Source organism: Phycodurus eques, chromosome 17 (assembly GCF_024500275.1).
Source record: "Phycodurus eques isolate BA_2022a chromosome 17, UOR_Pequ_1.1, whole genome shotgun sequence".
Taxonomy (NCBI): Eukaryota; Metazoa; Chordata; class Actinopteri; order Syngnathiformes; family Syngnathidae; genus Phycodurus; species Phycodurus eques.
The window spans coordinates 7,540,295-7,553,411 of record NC_084541.1 but is presented as its reverse complement, the minus strand read 5'-3'; the positions used below and the strand labels follow the sequence as shown (position 1 = coordinate 7,553,411).

General features: G+C 40.4%; 1 protein-coding gene across 3 annotated transcripts in view; it reads right to left on the bottom strand.

Moving 5' to 3' along the window:
- The window catches only part of LOC133416118 (sialate:O-sulfotransferase 1-like), a 42,655-nt gene extending 35,084 nt beyond the window's left edge, over positions 1-7,571 (bottom strand). For 2 of the 3 annotated variants that reach the window (XM_061702780.1, XM_061702781.1), the window contains exons 1-2: positions 7,371-7,571; positions 5,696-6,336 (exon numbers count right to left, since the gene is read on the bottom strand). In XM_061702780.1, the coding sequence (XP_061558764.1) occupies positions 5,696-6,086 (391 nt within the window). In that variant the 5' untranslated portion in view covers positions 6,087-6,336; positions 7,371-7,571. The remainder of the gene's footprint in view (positions 1-5,695; positions 6,337-7,370) is intronic. The other variant, XM_061702782.1, reaches the window with a different exon arrangement.
- Positions 7,572-13,117: the final 5,546 nt, after the last annotated feature.

The following is a 13,117-nucleotide window of genomic DNA, read 5'->3' as shown; positions in this document are numbered from 1 at the left end:
TCTAAAATATATTTTTATAATGAAAAGGGATACATTGTAATTTAACGTGGGGTCATGTGGGTGTTAAATGGCTAAAAGCCTTATCCTTTCTGTACTCTGCTTGTTGCAATGAGGTTGCTAAGTAACCAGCAGATGGGTACTCTACCCCCCAACCCCCGCCCCACCAAAATTGCATGTTATTTTGAATGCAGACTCTAAATTGTCAATACGTGTGGATGGTTGTTTGTCTATATATGGCCTGTGATTCTGGGTGGACCCCAACACTCAGCGAAAGTCAGCTGAGATTGGGTCCAGCTAACCCATGAGCTTAATGAGGACAAGCGGTATAGAAAATGGACGATTGCAGTGGCAGCTGGTCAGTAGAGTGTGCCAGGGTGCCGTCCTACCGCTGAAATGAGTCACCTTGCATTAGACAAAAATTAAATAATGAAAATGAAATATTATATGATTGGCTGGCAACCAGTTCAGGGTGTACCCCGCTTCCTGCCCGATGTTAGCTGGGATAGGCTCCAGCACGCCCGCGACCCTCGTGAGGAGAAGCGGCTCAGAAAATGGATGGATGGAAATATTATATTTTTAGATCAGCACAATAAACAGTAGACAGTCAACCCTCGTGAGGAAAAACGGTACAGACGGATGGATAAGGCTAATAAAACAAATTAAAAATAGGGTCAAGGTAGGGCGTTGACTTCCTGCACTCACAAAGGAATGCACCCTCCCACCATGGAGCTGACGTCACATCAAGTTCGACGATTGCCCATCGACTTGTAGAGCAAAATGTCTGCTCTGTCTCGCCGTTCTGTGTTGACTTCCGGGTGGAATCATGATTGCTGGCTTTGTGAAGTGTGCATGTGTGTTGATCACGAAAATTCTTGTTTAACATTTCAAATATGACTAAAATGTTAGTAGTGTCTTTAACTAGTGATTTCTTTCTCACCGCTGTTTCAAGATTGCTTTTTATTTTAAACTGTTAAAGCGAACAATGTCTTTGCCTCGTGGCTCCATCAGAGAGTTGCTTTGTGTGTTTATTTTAAACCCTCAGAATGTGTCAGCAGGGATAAATTAAAAGGTTAAAAATGCCTTTTATAATTTTAATGTCATGTAATCCAGCCATCCATCCATGCATGTTCTGAACCGCTTATCCTCACTAGGGTCGTGGGTGTGCTGGCAGGGTACACTCTTAACTGGGTGTCAGCAAATGACAGGGCACATATAGACATTTAGTTGAAAAGATAAATGAATGATGAATGAAATTAATGTTGTTAATAATGTTTACAATACGTTCAGTATACTGTACAGTAATCATCAGCCATTATCTATCCACTGCGGGATGAAGGCCTCTTCTTCATGTTTCCAACGTGGCCGTTTTGTGCCCAGTGGTATCAATTGATAGTTTCTGTGGTCCGACTTTTGTCAGCTCTTCGGGCAATGTGGGTAACATATTTCCATTTAAGGCTTTTTATTTTTTGAGTGACGTCTGTAACTCGCATCTGCTGTCTTATCCGACTGCATCTTTTCTAGTCGCGAAGGCTTATTTTCAACATTTGGCGTTCCATGTTCCTTTGGGTTACACGTAGTCTTTGTATAACTTGGGCATTCGTAGTCCAAGTGTCACTACCGTAAGTGAGGACTAGTAAAAGACATTGATCGAAAACTTTTCTTTTCAAGCAAATGGGAAGATTGTTCTTGAATATAACACGAAGCCTTCCATAAGGCTGCCAGGCAAGCTTTATGCGGCGTTCAACTTCAGTGCTTGGATGTCCATCCATTGTTACAAGTTGGCCTAAATAGATGTAGTTGTCGACGGCGTCTAGGACATAGTCCTCCATTTTGATATCCTTTTGTGGACAGTAACGATTGAACATGACCTTGGTTTTGCTTTTGTTAATTTTCCGATCTGAGCGACGGCTTTCTAACTCCAATTCCTGACTACGACGCTGTAGTTGTTCAGCATCGTAGGAGAATAAAATGATGTCATCTGCAAAACGAAGATGGCTCAAATAAGCGCCGTTAATTTTTAGTCCTTCTTTTTCCCAATTGAGCTTTTTAAATATTTCTTCAATGCAAGCTGTAAATAGCTTTGGAGACAGTGTCGCATTGCCTGACCCCTTTTCCTTGACTTATTCGCGCTCTTTCATCATCAATTCGTATTGAACCTGAAGAATCGTTGTATATTGATTGTCGAATGTTAATCTAGGTCGGCTCTATCCCTTGATTTACTAGCGCCTGCAGTATGGAAGTGATGGTGACTGAGTCAAACGCTTTTCCATAGTCGATGAAGGCTACACACAGAGGCATTTCGTACTCGTTGTATTGTTCGATTATTTGTTGAACTGTCTGTGTGTGGTCCATAATATTAAAACTGCTACGAAAACCCGCTTGTTCTATCGGCTGTGCTTCACTGAGTTTGATTCCTACTCGTTTGTCCAATATCTTTGCAAAGACTTTATAAATCGTTGAGAGCAGGCTTATTGGGCGATCATTTCTTAGGTCCATTTTAATCACGTGCAGTTTGAACAAAACCGTTTAAAATTCCGTCGTTGTGTGTTGACAGATCTGTGTCGTCTAGCATTAGAATAGCTTTAAAACGATTAGCCAAACGTATTTGAAACTCGTCGCTTCTTTCCTAAATTAAGTTTAATCTGGTAAGATTGGTCTTTAGAAGTTTCTTTCGTTCAAGTTGGCAGTTGATTTGCACTTTGACCCGAACCAATCTCTGGTCACTTCCAATGTCAAATTTGTTTAGGGTGTCGTTGGACAGGAAGTAGTCTATGGTGTTAGTGTTACCTTTGGGGCTTATCCATGTCCACTTTCTGTTCCATTTCTTGTTAAAAACCTTCCTTTTCAGCAAATTCTATTAAGCGTTCTCTTTCGTCTCTTGATCCCATTCCGTAGGATCCAATTGATTTCTCGGCAGAGTTAAGGCCAATCCTGGCGTCGAAGTCACCCATGACTATTAGAAATTTGTGGGTCGATTGACTATAAACGGTATAAATCCTCACAAAATGCTTCCACCTCATCGTCGGCGCATATATTTGTATCAATTGAAGCGAGTAACTCTTTCTAATAGAGATGGTACATGTGGCGATTGTATCTGAAACACTTTTGACGCTGGTAACGTAATTGGCGATACTTTTATTAGTAATGAAACCAACTCCACCATTGCGTCCGCTTTCTGATCTTCTGTAATAAAATAGATCGAGAGTCAACATAGCTTAATCTTTATATATATATATATATATATATATATATATATATATATATATATATATATATATATATATATATATATATATATATATATATATATGATGGTTGCATAGTTTAGAATTTTTAAGTATTACCTGCCAATGGCAAATGAATAGATCTTGTTTATAGCTGGAGTCTGTGTTTATGAGTGGTATCAATATAAGAATGGCTTGCTTTTTATCCCTCAGGCAATTTCCCCTGCAAACCATTTGTGTAATTAAAGACTGTGTTAGCGTTTTACTTGTTTTATCGAAAACTTTGCCAGGTGGCAGTTATTAAAACTGATCTCTTTCTGGCCCTCAACATTTTTCATCTGTATGACTCCTCATTGACCAGGTAATTGTCTATTCTCTTGAAGAAAAGAAGAAAAAAAAGGATTAAGAGCACTTGGGGGATGCATTTCAAGAATGAGCCAGGAGAGCAAAGGTTCCACTGGACGGAATTCCATTGTATTTGTCATCTCAGCAAAAATGGTTAAAGCACTGACAACCACGGAAAGAAATCTTTAAGGATATATTCATGGACTTATTTAATTGTAATGGGTTTTTCACAGGAGACGTTGTGAGGGCTTAATGCTAATGGGTATATTTTTTAAATCCAGTGGTGACATACAGTACTTAAGGTGGATCGGAACGTGCTACATTTAATCTGTTACATTTACTCAAGTAGCATTTTGGATAAATTGTACTTTTCAGAGTAGTTTTAATGCATCATACATTTTACTGTTACTTGAATATTTATGTCAAGAAGAAACGGTACTTTTTCTCCGCTACAATTATCTACATGCCGCTCGCTACTTTTATTTATTAATTATTGCGCGATCTATTTTCAAAACTTTCGTTTTCGACTTCCACAACAGCACCGTCGCACCAACGTAACTATAGTGGTTTGACTCAATTTTACCAATCAAACAACACAAGAAAGTCCCATGTCCGCACATAATGTCTTCTATCGGCCTTTGTGGGCCAATCACAGTGACTCATACTGAAAAGAAAAAAAAAGCCCGCCACTTTACATTTAAAAAACGAAAATGGTCGCAGGTGCATGTGGACTCCCATTGAACATGAGTTTGAATGTGATTGGTTTCACCGGAACACAGCCACGTCTCATTTATAGTTGGGAGTGCACCTTCATGCAGTCAGATTACATTTTATTGATTTTATTTAAGATTTATTTAACCCGGTAAAACACCAGTTGACACAGAACATCTCTTTTCCAACGGTGACCTGGCAGCAAGTTAAACCCCAAGTCTAAGTCAATCACATTCAGGTTTATTTTAGTTGTTTATTTTCACGTTCCCTCTCAAAAAGATACAAAAACAAATCAATTGAGTTATACAAATTCTAGGTCACAATAATGGTGAAAAAAAGTTTGAAAACAATGTATTTTGGTCTAAATTATTTTACATCACAAAAAACTGGCATTTGAACAGGGGTGTGTAGACTTTTGTAAGTCCACTACAGCCTTGTTCCTGCTGTTGTAATCTCTGTAGCCTATTGTGCTGTTTAACAAGTGGAAACCATTTCTTGGAGCTGAATTTGTCTTAATTTGTTATTTTATAAATATTTTGTTTATTATGTATTAGCTTAAGTGATATTGTTAAGCAATATCTGAATATCCGCATATTTTATTTAGTTATTTTTATTTTATTTGACAATGCTTTGATTTAAAAAATAAATAAATAAATCAGAAGGTACTCAATTCCTCAGTACTTGCATTTTTTTTCCACTGAGTACTTTCTTACTCTGAAGCAATTATATTGAGGACTTCTCAATATAATTATTATATTAAGTAATTATATTGAGTCATATTATTCTAAAGTAACAGTACTCTTACTTGAGTACAATAGTTGGCTCTACCCACCTCTGGCAGTATATCAAGAGTCATTGTGACCACTACAATTTAAAAGATGTAAAGCCTCCACATCTGAAAAAGTCTTCTAAACGTTCTAAATGTTCTCAGGTCACGATTATCTCCTCATGAATGAACAATGAAGTCTACTGCGAATGTGTTATGTGAGCCCCTTGTATTACCACTGCCTCAGGCTATCTTCACAATGAGACACATTTCAACACGAACATACAATAAATGTGTAGGTTTTCTCCCTGATATTTTATTCATCTTAAGTTTCGCTCCAGACAGCCTTTACATGAAGGTCATGCATCTTCTCTTTCATTGCATCTTTTTCACTGCAAACCGGTATCACATTTGATGAAATAAGAGTGGCACACACTTTCCGTTAAAAATAGCGCAGATTGCTCGGTTGTTAAGTAGATACACGATATAAGTAGCTAGACGATAGACAGGCACAGAGGTTAATGGGTAGGTAGGTAAGTGCAGTAGTTGGGTAAGTAAGTAATTTAGCCATTGGTGCGTCGGCGGGAGGGTCGGGTGATATGTAATGGTTGAGTAGATTGAGAGATACAATGGACGAATAGAGCAATACCTTTATGGGTGGTCTTCTTTCGGGCAGGGCTTGCATGCTCTGGACTCTCTGGTACGATACCATGAAGCCAGTGGCGATGCAGGTGTTGGACTCCCAGGCTTCGGGAGGCGGGCCAGGGCTGCCCTGCCTGGGCACCAGTGCCAGATGCAGATTGTACTGCGGCCCATTTGGAGCGCACCCTCACACCCATGCCTAAAGTCCCAAGAGTGGTCGGCGGTGCTGCGAGTGACAGCAAGGGAGGAAACACGAGGAGGCTTGGCTGGGCTACTCGGATGTTGGACCGCTGCATGAGCAGGATGCTGCCTGCCATGAGATAGGCAATGCCCAGGCACAGCAGTAGCATCTGAGCCTGCTTCAAGGGGCAGTGCACTCTGAAGAGCAGCACCGCCATGGCCGCTCCGGTTACACTCTCTCATCAAAGAGGAGGGCCATTTCATGGATTAGTTGCGAGAATGACAGATCTAGTAACCTACTTACAACTTCCTAATCTTGGCAGGAGCTGCAGTTTTTGGCAATGTCGCAGACATTTAGTCTCGGTCCTTCGTTGGCACACAGTCCAACAGTGCTGGTGGAACAATGGATGCGTCACAGCAGAGAGGGATTTAATATCCCACTTTGTGGTCACTGACTCCAGGATGGTCCTTGGGGGAGACACACACACACAGGCACGTAACATATGCAGCTGGATTTAAAGCACAAGTATGTATTACTGTCGGTGAGCCCATCAAAAGGAGGAAAAAAAAGTACAGTGTATATGCCTGGAGGATTAGACGCATGGTCCATCCAACTTGACATGTGGGTTTGTGTTTGTGTCTTTGTTTGTGTATTTGTTTGTGCTTCTGATATTTGTCTGTAATCCAGAAGCCAGTCTGTAGAATTTGTCCTTTTTAAGATTGTTTTAGACTGTATTCTATTGCCTATTACATAGAAAGGGAAGACACTGCGCGAGTTCATCAACCTTTCATACCATTTTTAATCTGGATTATCGTTCAGTGCAGATGTTCCATTTACTTGCAGTAGTGTCTGATATTGTGTATCTCACCAACACTAGCGCTGCAATCTGGGACGCAGGAAAATGACATCATGTAATATAAAAAAACATAATAATAATAATCTGGAAAGGGCATTAAGCATGCCTACGAACTGAGATTGATCTCAGGAGGGTGACCTCTTCTATTTGCTTCCATTTGGAGATAAATTCATTAATATGTTGGAAAATAAGGTGTAATAGAGATACCTAAAATGTACGTTTATTCTGCGGTTAGAAGAGCTGTTTGAAAAACGATTTTTGACTTTCAAAAGGATTTTGCGTACCACAGCTGATTTTCTTTTTTTTTTTTTTTTGTGCTGCTCCATAAAACAAAGTCCCCTTCATCTCAATTCTCTTGCTGCCTCGCTTGTGCAGACACTGCACCCACAAAAAGTAGGGGTGCGGTGCTCCCGAGGACAGAAGCAACAGTTTGCTGAACAAGTTGGGTTCAACTCCGTATTTGAATACAAAACCGCATAATCGCATCGTCGTACCCTGGTTTCATCAAGCAATGATGGGAGCCCGAAAGAGAATGAAGCAAACACCTCGCATATTAAAGACGCCGAGGTCCGCAATTTCCAACAGCCCCTCTCTTACACAATTCCCCACTATTTACATAAGAGGATGTTGGAACATAAAAATTACCTTCAATAGCGGAAATCCACGAACAGCTACAATCACTTTCTCAGGTTATGGCCATCCTGCCTCGCTCCGGTCACCGCGGCTCGCCAGCGTTCCCAAAGCAGCTTTTATATAATCTCTCGCTCTCTCTTGTGCTCTGTCTCTCTCTCTCTCTTTCTCTCTCTCTCTCTCTCGCTCTCTCTCACACACACTCTGTCACTGAGACGTTTGCACCGCGATAGACTGTACTGCACTGTGTGTGCGTGTGTGTGTGTGTGTGCGTGTGTGTGTGTGTGTGTGTGTGTGTGTGTGTGTGTGCGTGTGTGTGTGCGTGTGCGTGTGTGCCTCTAGTGGCGGAGTCAGTCTCATTTGCATCAATGATGTGCACGCGTCACGGCTCCTTCACTGTGCAAACGCGTGAGTCGTGTTCAGTAGTCCTCAGGGTGTTCAGCACGGTACCGTAGTGTATTACCAGTCAAAGAGCTTGACTCGTTACTGACACCACAGTGAGTTTTCATGGAGGGGGGAAATACACTAACCTCGCTTAAACCCTTAAACGCGTGGATCTGAATTCGCTTGATGAATTCCTGCCTCACAGATCGAGAAAACCACCGGTATGTTAAGGCTCGGTACTTTACTTTTGGTGAAAGACTGGACTAAACCATGAGTCATAGATGACACATCAGCCAGTCAACCGTGTGTGACCCAGTTGTCGTCTTTACATTTCAGCACCACGAACAGCACCTCTTCTGCACGGACAGATCAAATGAACGAGTGAGGAGCAAAGCGCCTCGTCACGGCTGATTGACCTTCAAACTAAGCCTTTAAAAAACCAATATGGCCTGCATACAAGTGCTCGCATGGTGTCTTCAAGGATGCCACTGTGTGCGTCTCCAGCCTTTTCACTTAACGGAAGGTTTTGAAATGTTAATTTCTTTGGAATGTTAAAAAAAAAAGAAGTTATATTTCATAAAACATCTGAAGAAAGTGGCAATGCTGAAAGGGGATTCTTTCCCTCAAGTCAAGTGGTTTTGAAGACTTCTCTCCATTTTGGGAAAGTCATGGATGTTGGAATGTGAATGATCCACTTTACCTTCTTGTATTCTTGTTCCATTTTTCTTTTGTTAAATGCCCCACCCCCCCCCCCCCCCCACTTCCAGAAAAAAAAAAACCTCTTCAGTATTAATGTTGCATACATCACCCAGAGCTCAGTGTTTGATGGCTTGCTAAAGGGCACCTTGACAGTTGTCAGTAAGCAGGCTCACATCTTTCAAACAACCAGTCCCAATTTCTATTCATTTTCAGTTCCGTAATCTGATTTTAAGCTTCCCGGTGTCCGAGCCTTATGGACTGAGCAACCGCTATCACCACAATATATACAAGTTAGATTTTTAGAAAAACACTTTATTCACAAAAGAGAAGACCAAAAAAAGAAAAGAAAATGCACCACAATGAGTTTTCTCTGTTGCTTAATTCAAGGAGACATAGTTTACGTACATTTTTTTTTAGATTCACAATTTAATAAAAGTCCCAGTTGTGTTAATAACATGTCTGTGACCTGCTATTCACAAAATACCCCAAGTGTCTTGGTTTTAAAACAGTGACTGTAAACCAGATGCTAGCCCCCACAAAGACAGCCTGGATTCTATTTTCCCACATGAAGGCAACACGGTTCTTATTTTTTTTCTTTTTTAAGATTATTTATATAAAGAACAAATATGTGGTTGAATCCAAAGGACTGTTCTATGGTTTTAATCCACTTTTGTTTTAGAAAACTGAATGAAAGAAAACTGGAAATTACGAGGTACTAAAAAAAAATGAATACAAAACAGTAAGCGTGCTAAACACTGCTTAACGGAGCCAACACTTCGACTAAATCTCCACATGGCTCCTTGCAATCATCTCCTGCTGGCGTGGCACTGAAAACGATGGTAGCACTCGGCAACTTGTGCTCTTCTCTCCTCTCGTAACTGCCCCTTGTTGACGCTGGTCCTTCTTTCAGAATAAGTGTCTAAAATCAATCAATCAATCATTCAATGTCATTCCAACGTGGAAGTCAGATCGGACTATTTGAATAGCAGGATACGGGAGCTGCCAGTCAGTGGTCCGGATCTCGACTCTTCCTGTTTCTGTCTTTTTCTGAGCAGCCTCGTGGACAGTGATCAATTCAGACAAGGCGGAAACACTTGCTGCTGTCTCTATGCTTCGGAATCTTCCTGCAGCACAATACCTCAGTATCTTACCTTTTTTTCCCCATCTGCCTCTCTCTGGTCATCGCCCCCACTTCTCCATTAGACAGCAACCAAGCTTGCTTTAAAAAAATGCTACTTAATGGAACATTGATGCTTTCTGACACTTGAGATCCATACTCGTACATATATTCTTATAAAAATGTTGTGCTGATATAAAAATGCATGTTTGAAATTGTAAAGTTGCATGCATTTCTTCCAGCATTTATGTTAAATGGATGTAATAATGATTTGATCCCGCACTGATTTTGTAAGTTCACCAACTGACAAAGGCATGAATGGTCTATCATTTTAATGATAGTTCTATTTGAACAGGGAGAGACAGAATACCAAAAAGAAAATCTAGAAAATCACATAAAACAAAAGATTCCATTTATTTTGCAATACATTGAGCAAAGTAAGTATTTGGTCCCCCATCAAAACATGATTTGGTACTTGGTAGCGAACCCCTTGTTGGCTAGAAGAGAGGTCAGGCGTTTCTTGTTGTTGATCACTAGGTTTGCACAGATCTCAGCAGGAATTTTGAACCACACCTCATTGCAGATCCTCTCCAAATCCTTAAGGTTTTGAGGCTGTGCCTTAACAACTCTCGGTTTCAGCTCCCTCCACAGATTTTCTATGGGATTTAGGTCTGGAGACTGGCTAGGCCACTCCTGACCTTAATGCGCTTCTTCTTTAGGCACTCTTTAATTTCCTTGGATGTGTGCTTTGGGTCAATCATTGTGCAGGAACTCCCCATCCACGATCCATTTTAAGTTTTCTGGCTGCCACCCCGGATTTTATGGTACAAGGCTCCATGCATATTTCCCTAAATGCGTTGAAGTTGACCTGTCCCCTTTGCAGAAAAACACCCCCAAACCATAATGCTTCCACCTCCATGCTTGACCGTGTGGATGGTGTTCCTGGGGTCATAGTCTGAATTCCTCTTCCTCCAAACACGGCGAGTCAAAGTGATTCCAAACAGCTCTTTTTTTTTTTGTCTCATCTGACCACATCACCTTCTCCCAATCATTCTCTGAATGATTGAGGTGTTCATTGCTGTTTTTCTTTCCGTTCCTTTCTTTTGATGGTTCGCTGAAGCTGGTGATGATATGACCTTCTCCTCACACATAAAGTTCTGATGGTTGTGGGCTTGTATCCTAACTGCTTCTAAACGTTTGGTTGGTTGTCCGTTCTCTATTTTGGGTGCTTTAGATTTCATTATCCTTATGATCACCCACAGCCGCAAGTCCAGTAACATCCAGCCCTTCAGATCTTGTTCACACTCATTTCCTTAGATCAATAAACCACACTAAACTTCAAAAAGATAAGGAATTACCTTTCTTGTTAATTTTTAAAGACAAACATAAAGATTAGGGCTAGGGAATGAACCAGGAAGGAATTGAGATGCCAATGCCAATAAGCACTGCTTAGATTAGGATTGCTGTGACACATGTGCTCAGGCAGTCAAACTGGAGACTCGAGGATTTCTCTGTCTCTAAATGATAGGTAATGTTGGACTCAAATAAAAAAAAGTGTTAATGTGGTCATTAGGTGTGCATGCTGGTGGATGTTGAAAAGCACGAATACCCATTCGTTATACAATCGCATTTAAAGCTAAACAAGAGGATTTTACTTACATAATGAGGATAAGCCGTACAGAAAATGGATGGGTGGATGGATGGATAGTGCCAATTCACAACAGATGTTATCGCAAGACAGAAAGAGAGATGGTGCGAGAGAGAGAGAGAGAGAGAAACTATTGCTATGGCAAAAAAATTATAACATTTGAATTCAAATGGCTGCGTACATGTTGACACAGCTCTGCATGTTTTCATGAATCTTGTGAGACTTCAGTTCGGAGAACATCTGAACATAAACCAGTGTTTTGCTGCTAAGCAGCAACTTTTTTTGTATTTTTTATTTATTTTTTTTCTTTCATGACAATTGAGTATGTCGAAATACTACAGTGTCCCCAAAGCACTCCCTGATTTTAAACATATACTGTGTAAGATGAAACTTTATTGTAATATCACAAAGATGCATGATTTCACAGTTTCGTGTGGTATACAGGGTCGAATTACAGACACTGTATGCGCACCCCGCTGGTTACTTTGCAAACATTGATGCAATAGTCGAGCTCTGGACTGCAGCATATCAGGAGTGATCATGCATAATGCTTCAGTGGTGCAATTTTTCAGACCATCCAGGGGTTGCAGGAAGCGGGGGGTACATAAACCTCGCTCTATAAAGGATCAAGTCACCAGTGGTGGTGGTGACATTGCACACCATTTGCAGAAGACCTGATCGTCTTATTTTGCTGGTCCAGTCAACCTGTTTGGCAAAAAAAAATCATTGATAGGGAATCTATGACCTTTAAATATCATAATGTCAATGACTTTAGGAGGTGTTTTGTGGACACCCTGCGTTTTAAATATAGCATTTCATGAAAAATAAATAATGTCATTTAACGCTATATATAGCAACAGATTTCTTTGAAGCTGATGAACCAAATTTTCTATGAGATAAAAAATATTCTAACTTCTGACAATAAGTGAGAGCAAATGGCTCAGTGGCACTGGGAGCAGTAGTGACTTTAACAAAAAAAACATAAGGCCTGCGGGCCAGAACCGGACCGTCAGGAGGTCCAATCCGGCCCATGGGGATGGAGAGCACATTGCTATTTTCCAATAAAAGTAATTTTTGTTGCTAATTTTGTCCACTGGAGGGTGCACTGACAACACTCAAATGACATTGATGCAATTTTGAAGGCCAAACAATGCCAAGTCTCAGGAGCACACAAATATAAAATGGTGTGCCATGTTCACACTGTGAAAATAAATACCTCCTATAGATGTGTTTTAAGACATTGAATATTGCAAAATTTCAGTCAAAAACTTCACTTCAAAAGAGGTTGGTTTGTTAGAACTTTGTTGTTTTTTTTCCATGCACTGCCGTAACTTAATTTTTTATGAATACATTTAGAAAGAATGCATGACTGAATGGTGCACGCTCACTGATTCATAATACTGTTGAAATAATTTTTGGTTAAAAATGTTAAACTGCTCTTATGATTTTTGCAACAAAATTTGCAACAAGATAATACTGAAAAAAGTACTTGTAATTATTTGCACCAAAACAATGGGGAACATTTTGAATAGCTGTTATTTATGGATTTGTAAGCCACAAATATTGTGGTCCGGCCCGCTTGAGATCCCCTGGTTTAGTACATCCTTTTTCACAAAAGCCCACAGTGATCTAAAGATTCCAATGGGGACCGAAGTATACACCAACATAAAACATGAAACTCTTGGGACGTTCACTTCACTGAGGATGCAGGTCTGAAGCTAAAGTGAAAAAAAAAAAAATACACAACAAAAAAAAAAATCCTCTTGAATAATTTCACACCCTGCAAACCACCCCACACAGAGAGCATCAAAACTCTCAGAAAGAGGAAAGCCTGAAGTGATAAGCATGTCTGTCTATCTTCAGAACTGCTATTCAGCTTCTTGTTGGCTCTGCAGGCACACTTCAAGGATTTCT